The 23,132-nt window shown below is 40.1% G+C and overlaps 1 protein-coding gene across 2 annotated transcripts in view; it reads left to right on the top strand.

The window, feature by feature from the left end:
- The window catches only part of KAT7 (lysine acetyltransferase 7), a 31,565-nt gene that overhangs the window by 485 nt on the left and 7,948 nt on the right, over window positions 1–23,132 (top strand). The window contains exons 2-9 of one of the 2 annotated variants that reach the window (XM_061176774.1): window positions 2,206–2,301; window positions 4,876–5,052; window positions 6,239–6,478; window positions 11,975–12,057; window positions 15,025–15,114; window positions 16,543–16,641; window positions 19,215–19,325; window positions 20,943–21,134. In XM_061176774.1, coding sequence (XP_061032757.1) covers window positions 6,367–6,478; window positions 11,975–12,057; window positions 15,025–15,114; window positions 16,543–16,641; window positions 19,215–19,325; window positions 20,943–21,134 — 687 coding nt within the window. In that variant the 5' untranslated portion in view covers window positions 2,206–2,301; window positions 4,876–5,052; window positions 6,239–6,366. Of the gene's footprint in view, window positions 1–2,153; window positions 2,302–4,875; window positions 5,053–6,238; window positions 6,479–11,974; window positions 12,058–15,024; window positions 15,115–16,542; window positions 16,642–19,214; window positions 19,326–20,942; window positions 21,135–23,132 lie in introns of both variants that reach the window. The other variant, XM_061176773.1, reaches the window with a different exon arrangement.

Genomic DNA, 23,132 nt, shown 5'->3' on the forward strand with positions numbered 1-23,132 from the left:
CAACGGTCACCTCCCCGCGTGTGGGGGCGGTGTCTGGGCCCGGCCCCGCCGCTCTCCGATTGGCGGTAGAGAACGATCCCTTTTCTCTTGATTGGCTGGGCTTGGCAGTCTGTCCTGTGGGGGCGCGGTTTAGCGGGTCCGCGATTGGGTGGCACGAATCCCCCTCCCTTCCGTCTGGAGATGCTCATAGGAGGAGAGGCGGGGTTTTGGAGCATCCTTCCTTTCCCCGCGGGGGACACAACAAAGCAGAGGACTGGGTGGTGGAGAACCAGCGCCCACTCCTGAGCGATCTCGCTCTGGCCTTTTGCTCCTAAGCTGTAATTATTCCTTGTTTCCTTAGTTGGACAGCGCCTAGAAAATGCAGTTCGTAAAATCAGAAACTTTGTAGAATTAGATGGGACTTATGAGATCACCTAAGGACACTCCCATCCCTTCTTTTCTCAGCTAAACAGAGGCTTATTGGAGTGCCCCAAGCTCCTCAATTAGGCAATGGCAGAGCCAGGACTACAGAACAAATCTAATTCAGTTCAACAAATGTTTATTGACTACTTGCTACGCGCTGGTTGCTGGGGATTCAGAAATTAATTAGACGTGATCCCTGGCTGAAGGAAATCAGAGTCTGATGGGGAAAACAGACATATAAATAACTGTAGAAGGATCTAGTAAATTCTCTACTTGGCAGTAATATACAAAGCTTAATGTCAGGGAAGTCGGAGAGCAATTAAGTCTGTTCTGGAGTAAGATGGGAAGTAGATTGGTGAAAGCCAGAGAGAAGAACTGAGTTCCACGGTCAAGCCAGGAAGGGATGGTCAGAGAGGATCAGAGATTCAGATATCTGGGTAATTGGACTAGATGACCTTTAAGATTCCCCTTTTATCCTATCAATTTTCTGTGACCCTCTCTGGGGCCTCCACTCATTATCTGGGCAGATTAGACTTGAAATATTTGGAAAGTTGGGTGGTATTCTTGTTCATTTCTGCAGAAATGTTTCTCTTCACAGAGGCTTTCAAATATTTACACTTTTTAATGTCTCCTAAAATGATGTACATTGATAGGTGGTATTTATGTTAAGGCTCACCAAATGCAGGAATAGTACTGGTGCCTTGGAATAGGCCCACAGTCCCCTTTCTGCAATTCCCAAATACAAAGAGCTCTTGAAAATGTAAATTTTTTAGTAACTTATTTGGTGGCAAAACCTGTCCTAAACTGTCCTGAGTTTTCGTGTGTCTCATTTAGTGTGATTGTTTACATATTTTGCTGCAGAAAGGGTGTTATTTGCAGGATATATGCAAATTATTCCCTTTCCAAAAATCTAAAAAGTTATGAATTCTAAACACAGCTGGTCCTAAGGGTTTTGAATAAAGAATTGGGGACTTGTAATTTGAAACTTTGGTGTTTTTTAATTTTTTTAGCAAATACATTTCTTTTTCTGGTTTAGTAAAAGGTATAGTGTTAATGCTCAGTTGATAAAAGTTATCTTTATGGTTAATCATGCCTCAGGAGGCTAACAATTGACAATTATTAATTGAAAAGATGATTTTTTAAAACCTTTTGTTTTTGCATACCTATGAGTCTTCATGTGCAAGCCGCTCCCTCCCCCCCTTTCTTAAAGCACTTTTGCCATTCATGTGGAGAAACTTCAAAAGTAGATAAGAAAGAAGAATGTTACTCTTTTTCTTCTTAAGTTCTTTTGGGATCAGAGTTGTGGACCATGACATTTTGAATTAGTGTGTAGTTTTAAAAAAAGTAATAGCTGTTCATGGAGACTTTGTACAAAAGCTACTCTGAATTTCAATGGGGTCTAGTACTAACATTTTTCTCATTACCCTGGACTTTCTGTAAGGACATGGTTATGTCAACCAGACTATTTTGAGTAGAATACTTTCCAGTTTGTGGTACTGATCTCCAGATGGACTTGTTTCAGAATTAACGATAATACAGTAAGAATTCTCTTTCTGTGTTTATTTAATAAGGGTGCATTATTTGTAGGTTGTTTCATTTAAATGCTCTAAATAAAGGAAAGTTGGCTGTGGAATCCCTTCTTAGGTTTGAACTTGGTGTTTTCAGTATCACAGTTCGTTTTTTTTCCAGTGTTAATTCAAACCCACAGAGTAAATGTTTCTGTGCTAATGTTTGGATCTATGGTGTTACAGAGGAATGCAGGCAGTAGTTCAGATGGAACCGAAGATTCCGATTTTTCTACAGATCTCGAGCACACAGACAGTTCAGAGAGTGATGGCACATCCCGGCGATCTGCCCGAGTCACCCGCTCCTCAGCCCGACTAAGCCAGAGTTCCCAAGGTAAAAGGCGGCTTCCTTCTTCCTGACCACACCTCACAGCTGACTGGACATCACATTATGGTGCTAGTTACTGTGGAAACTGGTCCCATGTCTTGATGTTGATGACAGAATCTGGTAAAATGCAGAGTAAATGACTGCGAAGTATCAGGTTTTAAAAAATGGTTCTGTTGGGGGTACTGTCCAATTTGTAGACCCAAAGGAACTATGTCTGGTTTAATAGGTGTGTGACACATGTATGTCCTGAGTCATTTAATTTTTTATAGATTACAGTTTCCCTATCAGTAAAATGAGAATGCTGTCTTTTCACTTTCGTTAGAATGGTTTAGGCCTAGGGGCTTAAAATAGTCTCTTGAACTTGTTATTATAGGAGGCCCAATACTTTTAAAACTACGTTTAATTCTGTAATATAGTCAGGTACAGGTAATAAATATAAATAGTTGACCTAACTATCAATTGTAAATACCGAGAATTTTGCTTTGGTAGTAAAGAATAGAGAATCTTGGTGTCGGAAGGTTCTCTAGTGCAATTAGCTATCTGGGCTTAGATTTGGAGGGTACCCCTAAACCCTCTTGGCTCTGCTCTGGGATTCCCTGGGGAAGAAAGAAAGTTGTAATGAATACAGAAAGCTGATGATCAACAGGCGATAATAAATTAAGAGGGAAAAATTATATTTAGATTAATTATACTTAGAGCGCTTAAACAGTGTTGATTTGGTTAGTGCTTTGTATAAGCATTTTGCAAAATGAGAGAAAAACATCTCTTTTTTCAAGCAAGAAAGTGGGAACATTCTCAGCAACTGTTCCTTACTTTATTTATTTATTTTTAAAAATTTTTATTTATTTATTTATTTATGGCTGTGTTGGGTCTTCGTTTCTGTGCGAGGGCTTTCTCTAGTTGTGGAAAGTGGGGGCCACTCTTCATCGCGGTGCACGGGCCTCTCACTGTCGCGGCCTCTCTTGTTGCGGAGCACAGGCTCCAGACGCGCAGGCTCAGTAATTGTGGCTCACGGGCCTAGTTGCTCCGCGGCATGTGGGATCTTCCCAGACCAGGGCTCGAACCCGTGTCCCCTGCATTGGCAGGCAGATTCTCAACCACTGCGCCACCAGGGAAGCCCCTTACTTTATTTTTGAATCTAATATTTGAGCTGAAGTATAGATGTTGTCTCTTGATTTCTCAACTTTTAAGTTTTTATCTTTTGGCATAATGGGAATATTGATAAATGGCTACTATAATTCAGGTACTGTGCTATGTACTGGAATACCATGATAGAAAAATCATACTTCCTGCCCTCAAGGAGCTCACAGTTTAGTTCGGGATGTAAACTGGTATGGTAATGCATTGTGGAACGGGCTCTGAGAGAGGTTTGCATAGAGTACTGTGGAAGCCCAGATATGGAAATCTTACGGGATCCAGTAGGAATTTACAAGTTGAAAGATGGGAAAGTGTTATTATAGGAAGAGGGTACAGTATATGCAAAGGAATGGGCATAAGTGTTCTTAGAAAGTATAATTGGTCATGCCCTGGGCACCTGAAAGTTGTAAATATTCAAAATAGCGAGGAATTACATGAGCTCTGGGTCTCTTTCTAGTTATACTTTATGACCACTGAGTCGCACAACTCCATGGGGCACCGTTCACAGTGTGGTCCATGTAAGATGACCCTCTCTAAAGCAAAATGTAGACTATCAATACATTGTGAATGGAGCCCCCTGGAGGTATGCAAACTGAAAACCTAGCTGTGTGCTAACTTCTACACAAGAGTTTGAGAATTTCAGTTTTCTTCTTTGAAGAATCTGTAAGATATACATTTTAGGATTTTTTGTTGATTAAAATATGCTTTAATTTTAGCTCTGAATTTCTTTTATTCCTTTTTTGAGTGTCATCAGAGTGGAGATGAGAAAAGGCTACTGGGTGCTTCAGAATAGATTTCTCTATCCAAAAGAATTTAAAAAGTTGTAGTCTTGCCTTGCCCTTTACGAGTCTAATATTATTTTGCTTTAGGGTATCAGATAGGGTAATCAGGAAGAAAAAAAAGAGATCCTTAAGGAAAGGAAATATTCGTATATTGATATACCTTTAGTAGTAGAACATCTGTTTTCTGGTGGGTTAGAGTAAGGGAAGAAAGAGAGGACGTAGCTAATATTTATAAAGCACTAGATTTAGCTACCTAGGCATCGTGTTAGGTGCCTTACATGAATTATTCCACTTATTCTCACACAAAATGTATGAGGAATATGCTACTAGTTTTTCCCCATTTTTTATAGATCAGGAAACAGGCTTGGAGAGATTAACTTGCCCAAGATGCCACAGCTAGTTAGTATGATGAAGTGGAATTGAATCACGTTCAGTCTTGATTCCAGAGCCTAAACTATTAATTCCTTGCTGTATTGCATCCCTATACCTGATCTATTTTGCTTATATTTAGTTCAATAAAATGGATATTTTGAGGATTTGTTGGATTTTTTGAAATATGAAGAGGAGGGCCTATGTGCTAATAAGTCATACCGCTGGGAAATAAAACAGATTTCCTTCTTTTTTCTTTAATTGTTTTATTGTTTTTAAAAATCGGGATCAGATTCCAGTCCTGTTCGAAATTTGCAGTCTTTTGGCACTGAGGAGCCTGCTTATTCTACCAGGAGAGTGACGCGTAGTCAGCAGCAGCCTACCCCAGTGACTCCGAAAAAATACCCTCTTCGGCAGACTCGTTCATCTGGCTCAGAAACTGAGCAAGTGGTTGACTTTTCAGATAGAGGTGAGTGGGTATGGTATGATTTGGACCCATTACAGAGAGGGTCTAGTCAGTTTCCTCTTAAGGGAGGCTTGGAGCCACTGCAGGTAGATAGATGCCCAATACAAAATTCAGCTAGGTGAATGCTGTTTGTCTGATTCCTTTTTTGTGTCTTGCTGAGGTCAAGTTTGGTACTCTAGTACTCTTGAGGTCCAGAGTAGCTGGAGTATATTTGATTGGACCTGCAGTAGGCAAAAGGGACTGGGTACCTCTTACCCACAGTTGAAGAAGGCTTAAAGCAGATTTTCTTATAGCCATGCTATAAATAAATCTCTGAATTTCTGAAGAGGAGTGACCCATCAGTAATGGAGAATGGTAAGGTATTGAGGTTGTGATTCAGCAGCCCAAATCAGAGGCCTTAGACCAAAGGCTTTAGGCTTTTAGCCTGCCAACACCCCACGGCATGTGTAACTTCCCCAACCAGGGATGGAACCACCGGCCCCTGCAGTGGAAGCGCAGAGTCTTAACCACTAGACCACCAGGGAAGTCTGGTCAACAAAAAAGTTTTGTTGCCAGTATTTGAAAAAACAAAGATTTCATGTAAAAACCTGAGTTATTAGTTTCTTTTAAAAAATGGAAAGCTCTGGGAACATTAGGTGGCCATTCATCACAGTAATAATTGGCTGGAACTGAGTAGTAGTTGTCCCCTTGAGAGGGACAATCAGCTCTCAGTTTGGCCTTGCTCAGCCCCGGTAGGCATTTTGTTTGCAACCCCTGATTTAGAGTTAGTCAGGTCCATTCACACTCTCACACCAAGTCTGTTCAGTGTCATCCAGAAAGAACTATTTTCATTTATCTTCCATCCTGTGTATCTCCTGGAAGGAGAGTGGGGTGGTAATGTTTTTTAAAGATTTATTCCCATCCAGTTTTGATTACCCATGATTTGGGGCTTGGGAGAAACACAGATAAGTAAAATGCATTAGGTAAACTCCAAATGGAATTTTAGTCAGGATTTAAAGTTGCAAAAGAGGAATGATGTTATTAGTTTCTCTTCATTTTCTATTCAGTTTTATGGCAGATAAGTGGCTAAAAGATACTGGTTAAATCGTAGAAAGAGGATCTTGGAAAGCCTATAAGCTCTTCTGAATATAATAATCCTCTAAATAAAATAAACCCCATTCATGAGTTCTACCAATTGCTTTTACTTTAGAAACTAAAAATACAGCTGATCATGATGAGTCTCCACCTCGAACGCCAACTGGAAACGCCCCTTCTTCTGAGTCTGATATAGACATCTCCAGCCCCAACGTTTCTCACGATGAGAGCATTGCCAAGGACATGTCCTTGAAGGACTCGGGCAGTGATCTCTCTCATCGCCCCAAGCGCCGCCGCTTCCATGAAAGCTACAATTTCAATATGAAGTGTCCTACACCAGGCTGTAACTCCCTAGGTAAGTGTGCCCAAGCCTCATGACACCCTGTGATATGTGGTTCTCTCTCCCTCTGGAATTAGGATCACCCAGAAATGTTTAGTGTTCCATCGCGACTTAGCTTCTTAGGCTCTTCAGTGACCATGCCTCAGAATAACTCTGAATTGCCCGCTTGAATAAAAGCATCTCTGGGACTTCCCTAGTGGCGCAGTGGTTAAGAATCCGCCCGCCATTGCAGGGGACACGGGTTGCAGCCCTGGTCCGGGAAGATCCCACATGCCGCGGAGCACCTAAGCCCGTGCGCCACAACTACTGAGCCTGCGCTCTAGAGCCTGCGAGCCGCAACTGCCGAAGCCTGCATGCCTAGAGCCCGTGCTCCGCAACAAGAGAAGCCATTGCAATGAGAAGCCCGCGCACCACAACGAAGAGTAGCCCCCACTCTCTGCATCTAGAGAAAGCCCGCGCGAAGCAATGAAGACCCAATGCAGCCAAAAAAAAAAAAAAGCATCTCTGCTTCTTGGACTCTTATCCATAGTAACAGATTTGGTTACAAGGAAATTAACTGTGATGGGCCATTCAGTTTATTGAGAGCTTTTCCCAGAGAAAAATTCTCTCATTTTTCCAGCGAAAACAAAACAGAAAACCAGTTATCTCTAAATATCTCATTGTGCGGTGCATAGTTCAAGCTTACTGAGGACTAATAGACTGTAAGTTAGTGGTGAATAATGGTTGTATGGCTATAGCTATTAAGGAAATGAGAGAAACAGATTTTTTTTGGTCAAGAGGCTCTGAAGGTAAGGAGTACAGATGAGACCCTGGCCTTTTGTGACTTCTGTAGTTTTAGGTCTTGTGGCTTTGTGTGCTTTAGTAAGTATAAACTAGATAAGCATTTCTTCACAGATAGATGAATATTTCGTTGTTTTCTTATGACTTATTTTTCCCCCTTACTGAGGGATTCTAGTAATGGTTTAAAAACCTTATTTGTGCTCCTTAAGTGAGATTAGGTGCAAATGTTGGGCTAAGCTTTTGTCTAGAGTTGAAAGGTGCTGATTGGAAGATAAGGGGCCTCTCTATCTACAAATTTAGCCTTTGGGGACTTCCCTGGTGGCGCAGTGGTTAAGAATCCGCCTGCCAATTCAGGGGACACGGGTTTGAGCCCTGGTCCGGGAAGATCCCACATGCCGCAGAGCACCTAAGCCTGTGCTCCACAACTACTGAGCCTGCACTCCAGAGCCCGCGAGCCACAACTGCAGAGCCCATGTGCCACAACTACTGAAGCCCGCATGCCTACAGCCCGTGCTCCGCAGCAAGAGAAGCCGCCGCAATGAGAAGCACACACACGGCAACGAAGACCCAACACAGCCAAAAATAAATAAATAAATTTAAAAAAAAAATTTAGCCTTTGAATGTGGCCACCAGGTTCAGAAAAAAAGTAGAACGGAGTAAGTTGCTGCTTTGCAGACCACCAAGTACATTTTCCCTAGTATTTTATTTATTTGGATCCTTTCCTGTTCTTAGCAGCAGTTTCTTAGGTAATTTCAAGCCATCAAAATGCATAAATAAAGCAAAAGTTCCCCTGAACACTATACCAGTTGTTACTCAAGGTAGTTGTTTCAGGCCTAAATCAATTTCCTTGAGATAAATAATGAAAAACTAAGAATAGACAGTATATAAACACTAGTACAAGATATAGCTAATGTGCTTTCAGACGGTAAGAGGATCTCGTTGCCACACAGCAGAAGAAGGAATTTTCCTCAGCTCTGCTTGTTGCTATCCACGCATCCTTAGATTGTTACTTTTATTTTATGTACTATGTGTAACCAGTCATTCAATACTTATTGACTGTTTTAAATTCTGGGGGTGGAGTTGTGAACATGTCAAATTCCCTACACTCATGTAGCTTATAGTCTAACTGGGGAAGGCAAAACAGATGTGTAATACATCAACTGGAGATGTGTGCTGTGAAGGGTAGGATACCGCACATACACACAAGCGTGTGTGAGTTGGGAAAGCCACTCTGATACGCTGATATTTGAGCAGAAACCTGAGATAAGTGAGAGAGTGAACCATTTGAGTATCTGGGGGATAAGCATTATGGGTAGAGGGAACAGCAAGTGCACAGGGTCTGGGGCAGGAGAATGCTTAACCACTTTGAGGAGTATTTTTTTTTGGTGGGGTGGGGGGTGCTGCGCTGTGCAGCATGCAGGGTCTTAGTTTCCTGACCAGGGATCAACCCGTGCCCTCTGCACTGGGAGCACGGAGTCTTAACCACTGGACCGCCAGGGACGTCCCTTTGAGGAATACTTTAGGGGCCAATATGCCTGGAGCAGATAGACCAGAATGGGGAGGAGGAGACAGACCAGAATGAGGTTAGAGTGGGGGACTGATTCTGTGTTATTTATGCCCTGGACTCAGCACCCTTAATGTGGTAGACCAGAGGGTAAATATAAATCTGTTGCATCACAGGAAAGTTTACTTTGACTTTTGGTTTTAATGTATTGGCAAAGTTTGAAAAATATGAACCTGAGCTTCCAAAATTATTCTGGATCCTGTTCCACTCTTCATCTTAGGCAAAACAGTGTCGTTAATTTTTTTTTTTTTTGGTAATTTTGATATGAAAGTAGGATGTGCTTTTGAAAAATTAAAACCGTACAGGAGGTCTTGTGTGCTAAGTAAAAGTTCTCCTTCACTCATATCCCCAGAACCATGCCCTAGATATAAAACTACTATTGGTAGTTTTTTATGAATGCTGATAAGTTTCTATACATATATAGCACACGTGTATATGTACATGTATTTATTTTTTTGTTATTTATAAAAAGGAAAATATACAGTGGTTTGACATCTTAGATATTTTACTTATTGGCACTCACAGGTCCATCTGTTTAAAGGATATAGAGAATTCCATTATGTTGAAAGTTCAGAAATTATTTAAATTGCCCTGTATTGATTGACATTTATATTGTTTCTCATATTTTAACTTTTTTTTCTTAAAGCTATTTTGAACAGTACTGTAATTGATAGCCTTGTATGTATGTATTTTGGTGTCTTTCTAGAAAATCTGTTGGATAAATTCATAGCAGTGGAATTGCTAGGTCAACAGAACAGCTATCATTTTTAAACTTTTAATATAGACATATTGGTTGTAGTTTACATATTATAAAATAAAACAAACTTGAGTAATTTATTCAGAAGTTATAGATGCGTAGTATCTAAAAAGCTTGCTATAGCAGTGATACTTTACATTTTGTACATAGTGTTTGATCAGTGAGGGTAGTTTTTTGTGTCTAAGATAAATGTGTGGATCTCTAAGATTACGTTTTAAATAATATAGTCCTGGAGAAATGGCAGCCTGCATATCATATATTAACTCCCCTCTCCCCCAGTACTTGGACTGTTTTTACCCTTTATTTATTTATTTTTTGGCTGCGCTGCAAGGCTTGTGGGATCTTAGTTCCCCGACCAGAGATCAAACCCAGGCCCTTGGCAGTGAGAGCACGGAGCCCTGACCACTGGGCCACCAGGGAATTCCCTGTTTTTACCCTTTAAAGCTTACTCTGTAAATCTTGTATAATTTTTTTTTTTTTTTAATTTTTTTTTAAATTATTTAATTTATTTATTTATGGCTGTGTTGGGTCTTCGTTTCTGTGCGAGGGCTTTCCCCAGTTGCGGCGAGCGGGGGCCACTCTTCATCGCGGTGCGCGGGCCTCTCACTATCGCGGCCTCTCTTGTTGCGGAGCACAGGCTCCAGACGCGCAGGCTCAGTAGTTGTGGCTCACGGGCCTCGTTGCTCCGCGGCATGTGGGATCTTCCCAGACCAGGGCTCGAACCCGTGTCCCCTGCATTGGCAGGCAGATTCTCAACCACTGCGCCACCAGGGAAGCCTTGTATAATTTTTAAATCCCTTTTAAATGTCTCCTTTACCCCAAGAAAGATAAAGGTTTTTGTAGATTTGCAATTTAGCTTAGATAATTTATCTTTTTATCTCATTAGCCTTGGCTCACCATCCCTCTCAATCTTAGGTGTTTGATAAACCTTTTGATTGAAGGGACATATAAAAATGAAATAATCAATTCTCTGTGTATTTTCACAAACCACATGCGACATAGAAAAATGAAGAGATACCCCTTTAGATAAAATGAGCTTTCTGTATTGTTTTTCCTAATATCTTCATCTTCCCTTCTTAAGAGGGCCTTGTGCAAACTGCCTGTTTAAAAGTTTGATTATGTATTTTATAAATAAATGAATGAATGAATAATATAAAAGTTTGATTATAGAAGAAAGCTAAATCTTTAAACAAAACCAGCCACCCCTCCAAAAGAATGAATGTATTTAATCTGGTCCAAAATTATCAAGGTATGTTTCCTTATATGATAGAAAAGGCCACTTCCTTCTCCATTTTTCATAAGTTTCTTTTGATTTTTGAAAGAAGTTCAGGGGCTTCCCTGGTGGCGCAGTGGTTAAGAATCCGCCTGCCATTGCAGGGGACGCGGGTTCGAGCCCTGGTCCAGGAAGATCCCACATGCCGCGGAGCAACTAAGCCCGTGCGCCACATCTACTGAGCCTGTGCTCTAGAGCCCGCAAGTCACAACTACTGAGCCTTTGTGCCGCAACTGTTGAAGCCCGCACACCTAGAGCCTGTGCTCCACAACAAGAGAAGCCCGTGCACCGCAACGAAGAGTAGCCCCCACTTGCCACAACTAGAGAAAGCCCGTGCGCAGCAATGAAGACCCAACACAGCCAAAAAAAAAAAAAGTTCAATTCAGATTGGATAACATTGCATAACAGAAAGGAAAGTACTTACTATACATATGACTTGATCAATTTAGCATAGGAAAGTTAAATTCCACCAAAAGAAAATATTCTTGCTTGTAACTTTGTGCCTTTTATTTTTATTTATTTATTTAAATTTGTTTATTTTATTTATTTTTGGCTGCATTGGGTCTTCGTTGCTGCGCACGGGCTTTCTCTAGTTGCGGTGAGCAGGGGCTGCTCTTCGTTGTGGTATGCGAGCTTCTCATTGCAGTGGCTTCTCGTTGCGGAGCACAGGCTCTAGGTGCGTGGGCTTCAGTAGTTGTGGCACACGGGCTCAGTTGCTCTGCGGCATGTGGGATCTTCCTGGACCAGGGCTCGAACCCGCGTCCTCTGCATTGGCAGGCGGATTCTTAACCACTGCGCCACCAGGGAAGCCCAACTTTGTGCCTTTTAAATAAGTTTATGGGCTTAATGACATTTTGGAATTTGAGAAATAATTATCAGAAAAGAAGGAACTATAATTTATACTGAATATATGCAAATGTGTTCAAAGATGCTAGGTCCAGCCTGTGGAAGAAAATAATTTATTGTGGGTGCAAGTTATGACCCTAACAGTACTTACCTTTGATGGATTTAATCTGTAATCAGACATGTACGTGATAAAATGATACCGTAAAAAAAGGTAGAGGAAGGTAGAGAAAAATATGACTTTACAAGCTTAAATCTTTCATCTTGAGATTAAGTTTTTTCCTCCTTTAACAGGACACCTTACAGGAAAACACGAGAGACATTTCTCTATATCAGGATGCCCTCTTTATCATAACCTCTCAGCTGATGAATGCAAGGTAATTGTATTGTCATTTATTCAACATATACTTATTGAGTGCTTACCATTTGCCAGGCACTTTGCTAAACAGTAGGGATACAGTGTGAACAAAATGGGCAAGGTCCATGTTCTTACATTCTAGTGGAGGAAACATTATAAAAAACAACTGTGTTTAAAAAGAAAACAACAGACAAATGAATTATTCTACGTAATGAGTGTTTTGAGAGAAATTAACAATGAGATTATCTATGGAATATTTGGAACATCATCCTCTAAGTGCTTTGATATTTTCTGTTGAAAATTATCTTCAAAGATTGCTAGGGACCTTTTCCATAAGGAATAATTTGCATAAATATGTGATCTCAATATTTATGCATTAGTTTCTCTTCTTATAAATCTATGAGGACATTTTGCTTTTTAAAAGTTTTTCAAAATTCTTTTCCTCTTTCTTTGTCTGTTTCTGTGGAATACTTTTCGTTTTGTTACTCTCAATCACACCTACTCTTGGCTAATTCTTGTCTTACATTCTTGAAAAATATAGTTCTAAATAACCTTTGGGATTTGGAATAATGGATTTAGGAGTAGAGCCTAAGATCCTGTTTTGTATGTTTCTGTATGGGTTGTTGCTACCAAGGAGGAACCAAGAAACTAATTATGGGCCAGCAGGAGTTGAAAATGTTACTAATTAAATGCATTGCTCAGGTAGTATTTGGACAGGTCACCCAAGTTGGTTAGACCAAAGTATTAATTGTTGTTTTTGTGGTTGTTATTTTGCTAAGAAGGCCAGGATAACAGGTTTATTCCCGTTTGGGCCGGTTTCCTCCTGAGAAAAATGAGATTCCCCAGGTAACATTAATTCTCCCTGATTCAGGAATGTGTTCTCTTGTTTACAAGTAGACCACAGGAGGGAAAGTTTCGTTCTGTGTTGTGTTTAGTCTTTCAGCAAAGTAGCATACTTTCAATGCTTACGTGGATTTTGAGGTTGTGGATACTTACTCTTATCTTCCTTCATCCCAAATCTCTCATATAAGCAAGGCAGTTTCTTCTGCTCTCTGTAGAAGTGGTAGGTCTTCCCATTATCTTCCCATCAGTGTGAGACCAGAGCAAAACAGGAGCAGCTCTTCCAACATCTGCATCAGAAGCTGACAAGGCATTAGATGCTTCTTTCTCTGAAAATAACTGTGATCTCTGGTTTTTGAGACTTGTCCGTTATCACTTGTCTTTAAATATAACAATCTGATACTATGGATGGTTTTACATAAAAGTCTTCTTAAGGTATAACTTTTTAAATTGTTGGCTAATAGCAGTATGAACATGTTGCCTTAAGCAATTTATTTTTTAAAAAAGAAAAAAAATTTTCAGTGTGGGGAAGAAAATTCTGAAAAAAGGAACGCATTTCCTGAACTTTCCTCTTTTGTGCTCTTTTTTACAAGGGGAATCAGGCTCAGCATAATCCATCTTTACTACTGGACCATGTGCTTGTGAGGATCAGGAGAATTTCTGAAAGATACATGTTTTTATTACATTTAGAATCCCAAATGGAAAGATTAGGCTAATTCCTCACATTTACTAAAAACCCCAGAGTTTTTAAAGTACTTGCATGTACAGAATTACTCTTGAGTTTTCCAGTAAATGATTGCAATCAGTGATATTACCATTTTTATTCAGTCAAAAGACTGAATTCAATGAGTTTACATTTTCATGGGGGAAGGCAAAATCAACATATAAAATTAGTAAGCAATTAAGAATTTCGTGTAGTGGTAATGTTGTGAGAAATGAAAAGGCTAAACAGAGAGTGACTGTTTTGGGGGTGACAGGGTATGGCACTGCTTTTGCTTGGGCTGTGGAGAAAGACATTTTATCTGAGTCATGGGTGACGGCAAAGAGGCAGTTAGTTGTGTCTAGGTCCTGAGTAGAAGGATGGGCAAACACAAAGGCCGTGAGACGGGGATAAATGGTTGCATTTGAAGGGTGGAAAGTAGGCCAGTGTGGCTGGAACGTGATGGGAAATGAAGAAGCAGGATCCATATCATGAAGGACCTGTAGGCCTTGGCAAAAGGAGTATGCTTTTGTTCTGACGGCCGTGGGAGGCATTCGGAGGGCTTTAACAGAGGCGTGGTGTAATATCATAAACACTGTTTAAAAATCACAGCTTGCTGGTATGTGGAGAGTGGACTGGAGGGGGCAGGAGTTGACACAGGGTAGACAGGCTGTGTCTGAGGCTTAGGCAGTAGATGGTGGCCTGGTCTAGTGTCATTGTCAGTGGAGATGGTCAGAATTCGTTGGACTCAGGATATGTTTTGGAGGGGGGCAGCCTGATAGAGTTGCTGATGAATTCATTGTGAGGTGGGAGAGAAAGAGAACAATCAAGCACGACGTTCAAGTATTTGACCTGATCAGTTGTTTAGAAAGTGTTGCTATTTATTGCTACAGGGAAGATTTGGGGTGGAGCAGATTTGTGGGAGAGTGTCAGTCACTCTGTTTTGACCATGCTGAGTTTTAGTGTTGATGTAGAATAGGGAGTTGGATATGAGTCCTCACTGCCCAGAAGATGAATCTGAGACTTGGAGAGCTAATGTGATTTGTCGAAGGTCATAACTACAGAGTTAAGTTTCTCTATAGACTTGATCCCAAGTATCTAACCTTTTCTTTGTACTTCTTTACTCTGTTCTTGCACTTCCTCACACACACTGTTGCACAATGGAAAGAGTACAGAGGCTCAGAGTCATCAGACTTACTTAAAATCTTAGCTTTACCACCACCTAGCTGTAATTATTTCACTTCTCTGATTCTCGGATAATGGCTGAGAAAACAGAATGTGAAGCTTGCCTTATCTATTTCTTATAGAGATTGTGATAATAAATGTGAAGACCCTTTGAAAGTAAAAGTACAGTGTAAATTCAAGGGATTACTGTTGTATTCTTGCACTTTAAGTAAACATAGTCTTAGAGGCAGGTGGATTGATTGACGTTGTTGATGGTTGCAGGTGAGAGCACAGAGCCGGGATAAGCAGATAGAAGAAAGGATGCTGTCCCACAGGCAAGATGACAACAACAGGCATGCAACCAGGCACCAGGTACGGGCCTTGTTAAAGCTCTGGCCATTTACAGTTTGAGAGCCAAGTCTTGGATCTCCTCTGCCCTGTAATGGTCTTTAGGTATATCCATGCCTCGTTTTCTATGCTGTGTCTGGATAACTGGTCTTCGGTCATAAACTTAGAATCATACTTTTTCCAAATAGTGAATTTTCAAGAAAAAAACTTCTACCTCATAAAAGAAGGAATCATGCTACCTAGAATAATAATAATAATGGTAATAATAATATTAGTAATAATAGGTAATCTTGATTATTTGAAAGATTATACTTGCTGCTCTATTTCCTTATTTGCATCCACTTTCTAACCCATTATAATTTACTTTCAGGCCCCTCTGCTCTGGTGGTATGTTTCCAATGTCACCAGTGACTTCCTTAGCATTTGACGCTTGTTTATGTCAGTTTTCTTCTACTTCTCTTTTCTGTTGGATTCCAAGATGGTGCTTCACTCTAATCTTTCTGCCTCTCTGAACATTCATGCCCATTGATTACATTTAATTCCTTGTTCCCTGCTGAATGCCTTTGGTCTTTCTCTTGCTGTTTTTCTCCCTAGAACTCTATACTTATACCAAGAAGAGATTGTGTTTCTCCTTCAAGGCCTTGTGCAACTCTTAGCTGTTGTAGGAATTCTTCCCAAATCTTCTACCATTAATGAATTTCTTCCTCATGTATTCCTATTTGCAGTGTTCTCAGATTGTTAGTTTAGCCTTTGGCACATATTATATACACATAGCTCATCATATGGATGTCTGTTTCTGTGGTTAGATTATAAGTGGATAGCAGAGGAGGCACGGTGATGAGGGAGAAGTTTGACTTTGGAGCCAAACAGATCTGGATTTGAATACGGCGACTCTGTTACTCTAGCTGTGTGGTCTTGGGCAGGTCAGCTAACCTCACTAAACTTTATTTCCTTGAATAATACCTACCTGGCAGTGTAGTCAGCTAAATTATGCATGTAAAGTACCTGTTCCCAGTGCTTGGCAGGTGAAAGCACTTTACACTTGTGTTCATTGTCTATCTTGGATTCTAAATCAGTTTTTAAATTTTCATTCATTTTCGTATCAGTACTTGGAAAACTGTAAGCATTCAATAAATGCCTGTTGAATTGAAATGATCTTTTATTCCTGTTGCTTCCATCCTTAGTTTATATTCTGTTTGGATTAATATTAAAGTATTATACATTTCCTGAGCTCGTATTAACTGATAGGGTAGTGTTCTAGGTGATGAGGGAACCCCATTTGGAGTTTTAAAATTACCGCAGTATTCACAGGGTGCCCGTAACGCATCTGGCGTCCCACCCCGCCCCCCCCCGCCCCCCCCCCACCCCTTCTTTGGTGTATGTTACTTTCATTTAGAAACTTAATTGCATAATGAGTTTTCTAGCTAACCTCAATTTTCTCCTTCTTTTTAGGCACCAACAGAGAGGCAGTTGCGATATAAGGAAAAGGTTGCTGAACTCAGGAAGAAAAGAAATTCTGGGCTGAGCAAAGAACAGAAAGAGAAATATATGGTGAGAAAAAGTTAAATATTTAATTACCATGAACTCTTGCTATCACATTTGATTCCTTTTGGTTACTGAGATTCTGCTTTTCACATTTGCCATTTGGTGTGCTCTGTAAGTAACAGGACTCTTCGCTGGCAGTTAGAGTTCACTATATATACTTCCCCAATACGAGTGGAACTGGGAGTCCTCGAAAAACAAAATACTGTTAGAATTTAGATGAAAAAAAATTGAATCCTTTAGTTTGTAAACCTCACTTAAGGTTTAAAGGTTTAAATTTACCCGCTCGAACAAATTTCATGATGTTGGAGATGTCTGTGTAAGGAAGAATAGTCAAGCTAAGCAGTAGTGCATTTCCTTTAATGGAAGAATAAAACCTACATAATAAAAGGTATTAATTGGGTGATACATTGTATAATAAGTCTTTTTGTAGTATTTTAATTTATTTTTTTAGTTTTAAAAGTAGTGCACGTTTGTAATAAAAAATATAGAACAATTAAGGAAAGTATTCAGAAATAAACACTAATCCTATTACGTAAAAATAACCACAGCTAGCATTTTGGGATATAACTTTCTAGCTTTTTACAATGCCTTATTTACATAGTTTGGATATTACTATAAGTACAGCTTTTAATTCTGTGTTTTCATTTACCTATCTTAAGCTGATTTCCCCATTTTATTAAAAATTCTTCCAAAAAGTTTTTGCACAAAATATTAATTTTTAAGTAAAGATTTATTATAAATATCTTCATAGCATTTACTTTGAAAATACCAACTATAGGAAAGAAAAATTTTAAAAAAAAATCACCCTCCCAGATATAAACCACTGTTAACGTTTTGGCATCTTCTTCTGATGTGTATTTTTATTTTTCCATGGAATTGGACTCTTTGTTTATTTAGTCATTAGAATAGATTATTAAAAGTATGGTTTGTGAATACTTAGCATGGCTTCATTAAGACAGAAATATGCCCAACTATGTATTTGCTTTTGTGGTAGTCATCACTGTCTTAAAAATGATACCCTTACGAGTAAATGGAGATGGTCCAGTTTGAGATGTGTGGAGGCTGTGGGGTGAGTTTGTAGCTAAACACCTGCTCCAGACTGTGCTGGGTTTGTAGAGAGAGGGAAGGCTCTAGAAGTGGGCTGTGGGGGGGAAGTTGTATGCTTCCCCTCTGTCTTGTTCAGTTTTTTTATCTACAAGTTGGGTAGAGGTGTAATAATACGATAATACCATTTATTGAGTGCTTATGTGCTAGGTAGGCTCTGTGGTTATGTTGCTCCCATAATCTTTGTTACAAAGATGGATGGTATTTCATCTGTTTTATAGATGGGGAACTGAGATTTAGAGAGGTAATTTTCCCAGAATCATACAGGTAGAGAGAGTGTCTGAAGTAAAAGCTCCTGAAATTTACCTTACATTTGCTTTCCACTAGTTTAGGCTAGGTTATTTGGACTGAACCTTCCTGGTAAAAATGCTGGATAGGATTTTTTAAAGCTTTTTAAAAAAAATTCATGAAACTGGAAGAAATAACTTATACTTAAAACCCAAGTATTAGACAACAGCCCAAATTAAAAAAGATATCCATCAGATGGGCCCAGATTAAGCGGAAGAAATTTTAATAGGGGTAAAGACGCTGGTGAGTGGTTTCTTCATATGATAATATATGAGCGAAGTCTACAGAGTCCTTCCTGGGATGAGCCATCTGCTCCTCTAAACAACCATTATCTTCTATTCTCTGGGTAGGAGGTGGAGTCTAGGACAGAGTGGGAAGGGCTAGAATCAAAGGTTAAAAGCCAAGTTTCCCCTGTGGAATTTCTTGTGAAAGGATATTTGTGTAGTGACTGCCATGGTAAGATTTGTTACTTATTTAAAACTGGATTATTTCTATGATTCTAATTTTCTCTGTCTGTTCTGTCCCTTGTTCTTGCTTAATATTGAGTAAAACATTTCTCAGAGGCCAGCCTTTTTTCCAGTGCACTTGGGCTGGAGTTCTAAAGTGGGAGCATTATGGTACCTTTGGTGGATCATGTAGTGGTGGGTGCTGCAGCAGTTCAAGTGAAAGAGTTTACAAAAGACTGCTTAGTCCAACTGCCCTTTCCTACCTGCAGATTTTATTCAGTCTAAAATCTTAGACTCGAAGGCTTAGAGATTCTAGTTTTTATTTGGTTTTGTTTTTAAATGGGGAGTATCCACCAAGGTTCCTTCCAGATCTCAGGATTCTAGGAATTGGTAGTGCCTTTGGGTTTGTTATATTTTATTTCTTTGTATTGTCACGCACATTTTCAGAGAAAGAAATGGAAGCATAGAGTTCCAAAGAATGAAACTCACTTTTGGAGAGATTATAAGAGCATTTCCTTTCCAGGTTCACTAGGGTGGGTAGTGTGTGTCTTCTGGAATTAACCTGTCTGATAAATAGTTTATTTTGTACTCAATCCCTAGTGCCTAGTATAATGCCTAGCAAATAGTAGGCACTAAATAAATAGCTTATGGTTGTTCTTGGCCCTCTGGTTGGCATCCATTGAAATGCAATAGATTAAGTTCTTAGAAGCAGAGAGTATCACGCTCTGGTTATTTTCCTAGGAACACAGGCAGACCTATGGGAACACTCGGGAACCTCTTTTGGAAAACCTGACTAGCGAGTATGACTTGGATCTTTTCCGAAGAGCACAAGCCCGGGCTTCAGAGGATCTGGTGAGTAGTAAAACCTCCAAGCTGAGGACCACTTGGGAGGGGCACTTGGAACTGCCAAGAAAAATGATTAGCAGTCAGTTTGATGGGGATTAAATATACCTTGCTGGTTGACTCTTTCCCCTTCCCCCAGCCATCCTTATTTGAGACTTTCTTCCTTCCCATTCATATTTAAAATTAATTACCCCTCCTCCCTTCCCTTGTCCCTTAAAGTTTTTCCTCCCCACCTCAACTCCTGGAAGGACCTGTTTGGTGGAGGTGCTTAGCTGGGTAAAACAACAGGTATCCCTTTGTGTCAGGTGGGTAATTTGCAATTCCGAAAACCTGTAGACTGGGAGATAACCCCTCTCTGTTGTCCTCTTAACCGAAACAGGAACTCCCTTTTGCAGGGTTGCCTCAGCCCTTCATTACAGCTATAAAAGAATAAAAAGAACGGTGAAGAGGAATAATGGACACAGTTGTTGTCAGATATTTTAGAATTATTCTTTGACACAGCCTAGTTTCATGTATTAAGATGGTTTCCTCTTCTGATTTTTATTTATAGTTACCATTTAGTTTTGATTCCCTAGGCAGAATTTTCAACAATTTTGCTTTAAGAAAATTGTGATTGAGGGGTCTTCCCTGGTGATCTAGTGGTTAAGACTCTGTGCTTCCACTGCAGGGGGCATGGGTTTGATCCCTGGTCTGGGAACTAAGATCCCGCATGATGCACGGTGCGGCCAAAAAAAAGAAAATTGTGATTGAGTTTACCTCGGATTTAATGAATTAAATGTCTTCAAGGAAATTTAGCTTGTAAAGTGAATTTCATCTTCCTCTTTAAAAAAATTATATTGAATACTTTATTTAAAAATTCTCGAATAGACTTGTTGGAAGTTTTGTGGGAGACAGGGTTTGATAGCTGCCCTTGGCTAGGCTGGGTTGCTGCTGCTGGTTTTCTCTATCCTACCCTGGAACAGAGCATTTCCTAGGCCAGCTTTTCACAACTCTTTACCTGGTTATTCAAAATTATTTCTGTAGCCAACTCATAGCCGCTGAGTGGGGACAGGCATCCAAAAATATCTTCTACTTTCTAGCTTTAGATTCCAGAATTAAAGCATCATCCCTCTTTCAAAAATATTTTTTAAAGGACCTAAGTTGAGAAGATGGCTGCCATGGGTGTATGTCATGCAGATCCTCGCAGCTGTATAAAAGCTGCAGATATGTAAAGCACATTCTAGAGAATCTTTTGTTTAGTTTTAGAATGTTTCATAAAGGTGTAGGGAGTATTTGTCATAGATTGCCTTTTATAATTCAGTTTGGTTCTGGCTGGTAAAAATAAAATTTTACCGAGGACTTGTTCTGATGTTCAGGAGATGAGGCCCAAAGTGTGGTAGGGAGCAGAGAAAAGCCACTGTTGAGATCTGTGCTCTGGGCAGTGCAGGTAGTACATTTTCTATAAGCTTCGTGGTTCTGGTTATCTGTGCTCCTGTAGTTCTCTTCAGTGCAAGTTTCTCATGAGATAGAAGCCAAATGTGATTTTTTTTTTTTCTCATAGCCTAGCATGGTGGCGTGCACACAGCTTAAAACAACAGAAATGATCAATTCTAATCCTCCTTTGACTTAATTTCTTGTCTACAATAGGAGAAGTTAAGGCTGCAAGGCCAAATCACAGAGGGGAGCAACATGATTAAAACAATTGCTTTTGGTCGCTATGAGCTTGATACGTGGTACCATTCTCCCTATCCTGAGGAATATGCACGACTGGGACGTCTTTACATGTGTGAATTCTGTTTAAAATACATGAAGAGCCAAACAATACTCCGCCGACACATGGTAAGTTGTTTGGGGGTCCATGACCATGGTGGTGATAAGCTATGGGATCTCTAGATTTAGACATCTATCTAAGCATCTCTAAGTGGTCCACAGAAATGGGACGAAGGCACAGGAAATTGAAAGCCACATTTCAGAGTCGGGATATACAGCCTGTGGCAAGCCTGGGTGGCCCTTAACCACATCCTGTCCTACTCATCTCCCTGTCTTTTCTCTTGCTGCCTGCTCTTGTCTGTTTCTCCCTTGGGATATGAATTACCTCTGCCCACAGTTTTTCTATGTCTCAACTAGATGAAAATAAATGGACTTCATTAGATAGACCTTCATTAGACAGAACTGGGACGCGACTCACCTTTTGTATCCCTAGCAGCTAGCATGGGCAGTTAATGCCCCATAAATGTGTGTTAAATGAACACTTGCTTAAGAAAGACAAATTACGAAATTAACAGAATGGGTCCTTAGGTCAGCCTCTCCCTTGAGTTGCTTAGTGTTTTCTGGTTTCTGAACGGTCTTATTCCTGTGAAAATAGGAATAAACACTTGAATCTGATTTTATTGTTGACAAATCTGCTCACTAGGTATTTTGCAGTTTTAAGCCATTTTTCTTTCCCTAGTTATGGAATGAAAAGTCTTGTCTTAAAGGGAATTTCTGCCATGGAGCAGGGATGGGGAAGGGTCAGGGGTGGAGGTTAGTCTGTCAGGCGGGGAAACCTATCTTTTTTCTTATTTCCATAGTCACAATGTAATTGTGGCTCTTAGGCCTTTTAGGGTGTCTCTTTTCCCTTCCCCTTCCGTCTTTATTTCCCAGGATTTCCACATGCTGAGAATCTATAACCCAGACTTCCTGTGATTTCTGTCATAACACTCTTCTCCCCAGTTTGGTGATAACTGCTTTTTTGTGTTCCCAACTCTGGAGTACGTAGTGGCCCAGAACTGCCACTGCTAATTAAGCCCTCTAGACTCCAGCCCACTAGGCTCCCACTAGACTGGGTGGGGAAGGATGTGGGGAGGGGGGAGGGGAGGGAGGGCAGGTGGGTGATGAGTGAGGACTGGATTCCATGATTGAAGACCATGGAGATAACCTAATTTAGGGTTTGCTATGTGAAAGACTGGTATTTTTATTGATATGAACTGCTTACTATTTATGCCCTTTTTCTTTTTGTTTCTGTTTATTTAGTGGCACTAACCAATGAAGTAGCTAAAAGGCAAGAAATAGTAGGGGGAGAAAACAAAGGGCCTAGATAAATCTGAGGATCAAGTAAACATTCTGAATATTTGAGGTTCTCTACTGTATTATATGAGTTATAAAAATTGAATTTCAGGAAATAAAAACATTTTAATTCACACCTCTGAAGATTCCTATTGCTTTAGGCATAATCACAGAAATGGGCTTTCTTTGGCCATTTGGCCAACAGTTTGGCTTCTGTTTCTGAACAGATAATTGTTGTTAGTTTGCTTATTGTTGGGAAAAGCCAACATGAGTAAAAGGGTGGAGATAGGAACAAACTACAGGTGGAGCTTTCTTGAAACAAGACCAGTTACTGAATATGTGGCCTTACATGTGACAAATTGGGGCATGATTCTTGAGTTGACCAAAAGAGTCACAATAAAATTTAATAAAAAATATTCCATATACATATGCCTTTTAAATGATATTTTAAAAAGTATTTTACATAAAACCTTTTTAAAATTCACCTATTTACAGCAGTGGCTTCCCGGCTGCATTAAATCTATTAGCAATTGAGGGTGAGGAAAGGAGTACCTTGTGCCCCCTTGTGGCCAAGTCAGTGTCCGTTGTCCTGTCTTCCTCCGTCCTCCGCTCCGCCTGCTTCCTGCTGCTCAACCAGGCTTCCTTGCCTTTTTTTTTTAAGCCGCAGAAGGACATGCTCCTATTTCATTATAGTATAACAAAGTGAACACTTGGAGGAGGGGGGCATGGTTTTTATCACTGGATCTGTTTTCTAATCTGAAAAAAAGAAGACCATAATGGTTTAGGTGGTAA

Source organism: Eubalaena glacialis, chromosome 19, assembly GCF_028564815.1.
Source record: "Eubalaena glacialis isolate mEubGla1 chromosome 19, mEubGla1.1.hap2.+ XY, whole genome shotgun sequence".
NCBI classification, from domain to species: domain Eukaryota; kingdom Metazoa; phylum Chordata; class Mammalia; order Artiodactyla; family Balaenidae; genus Eubalaena; species Eubalaena glacialis.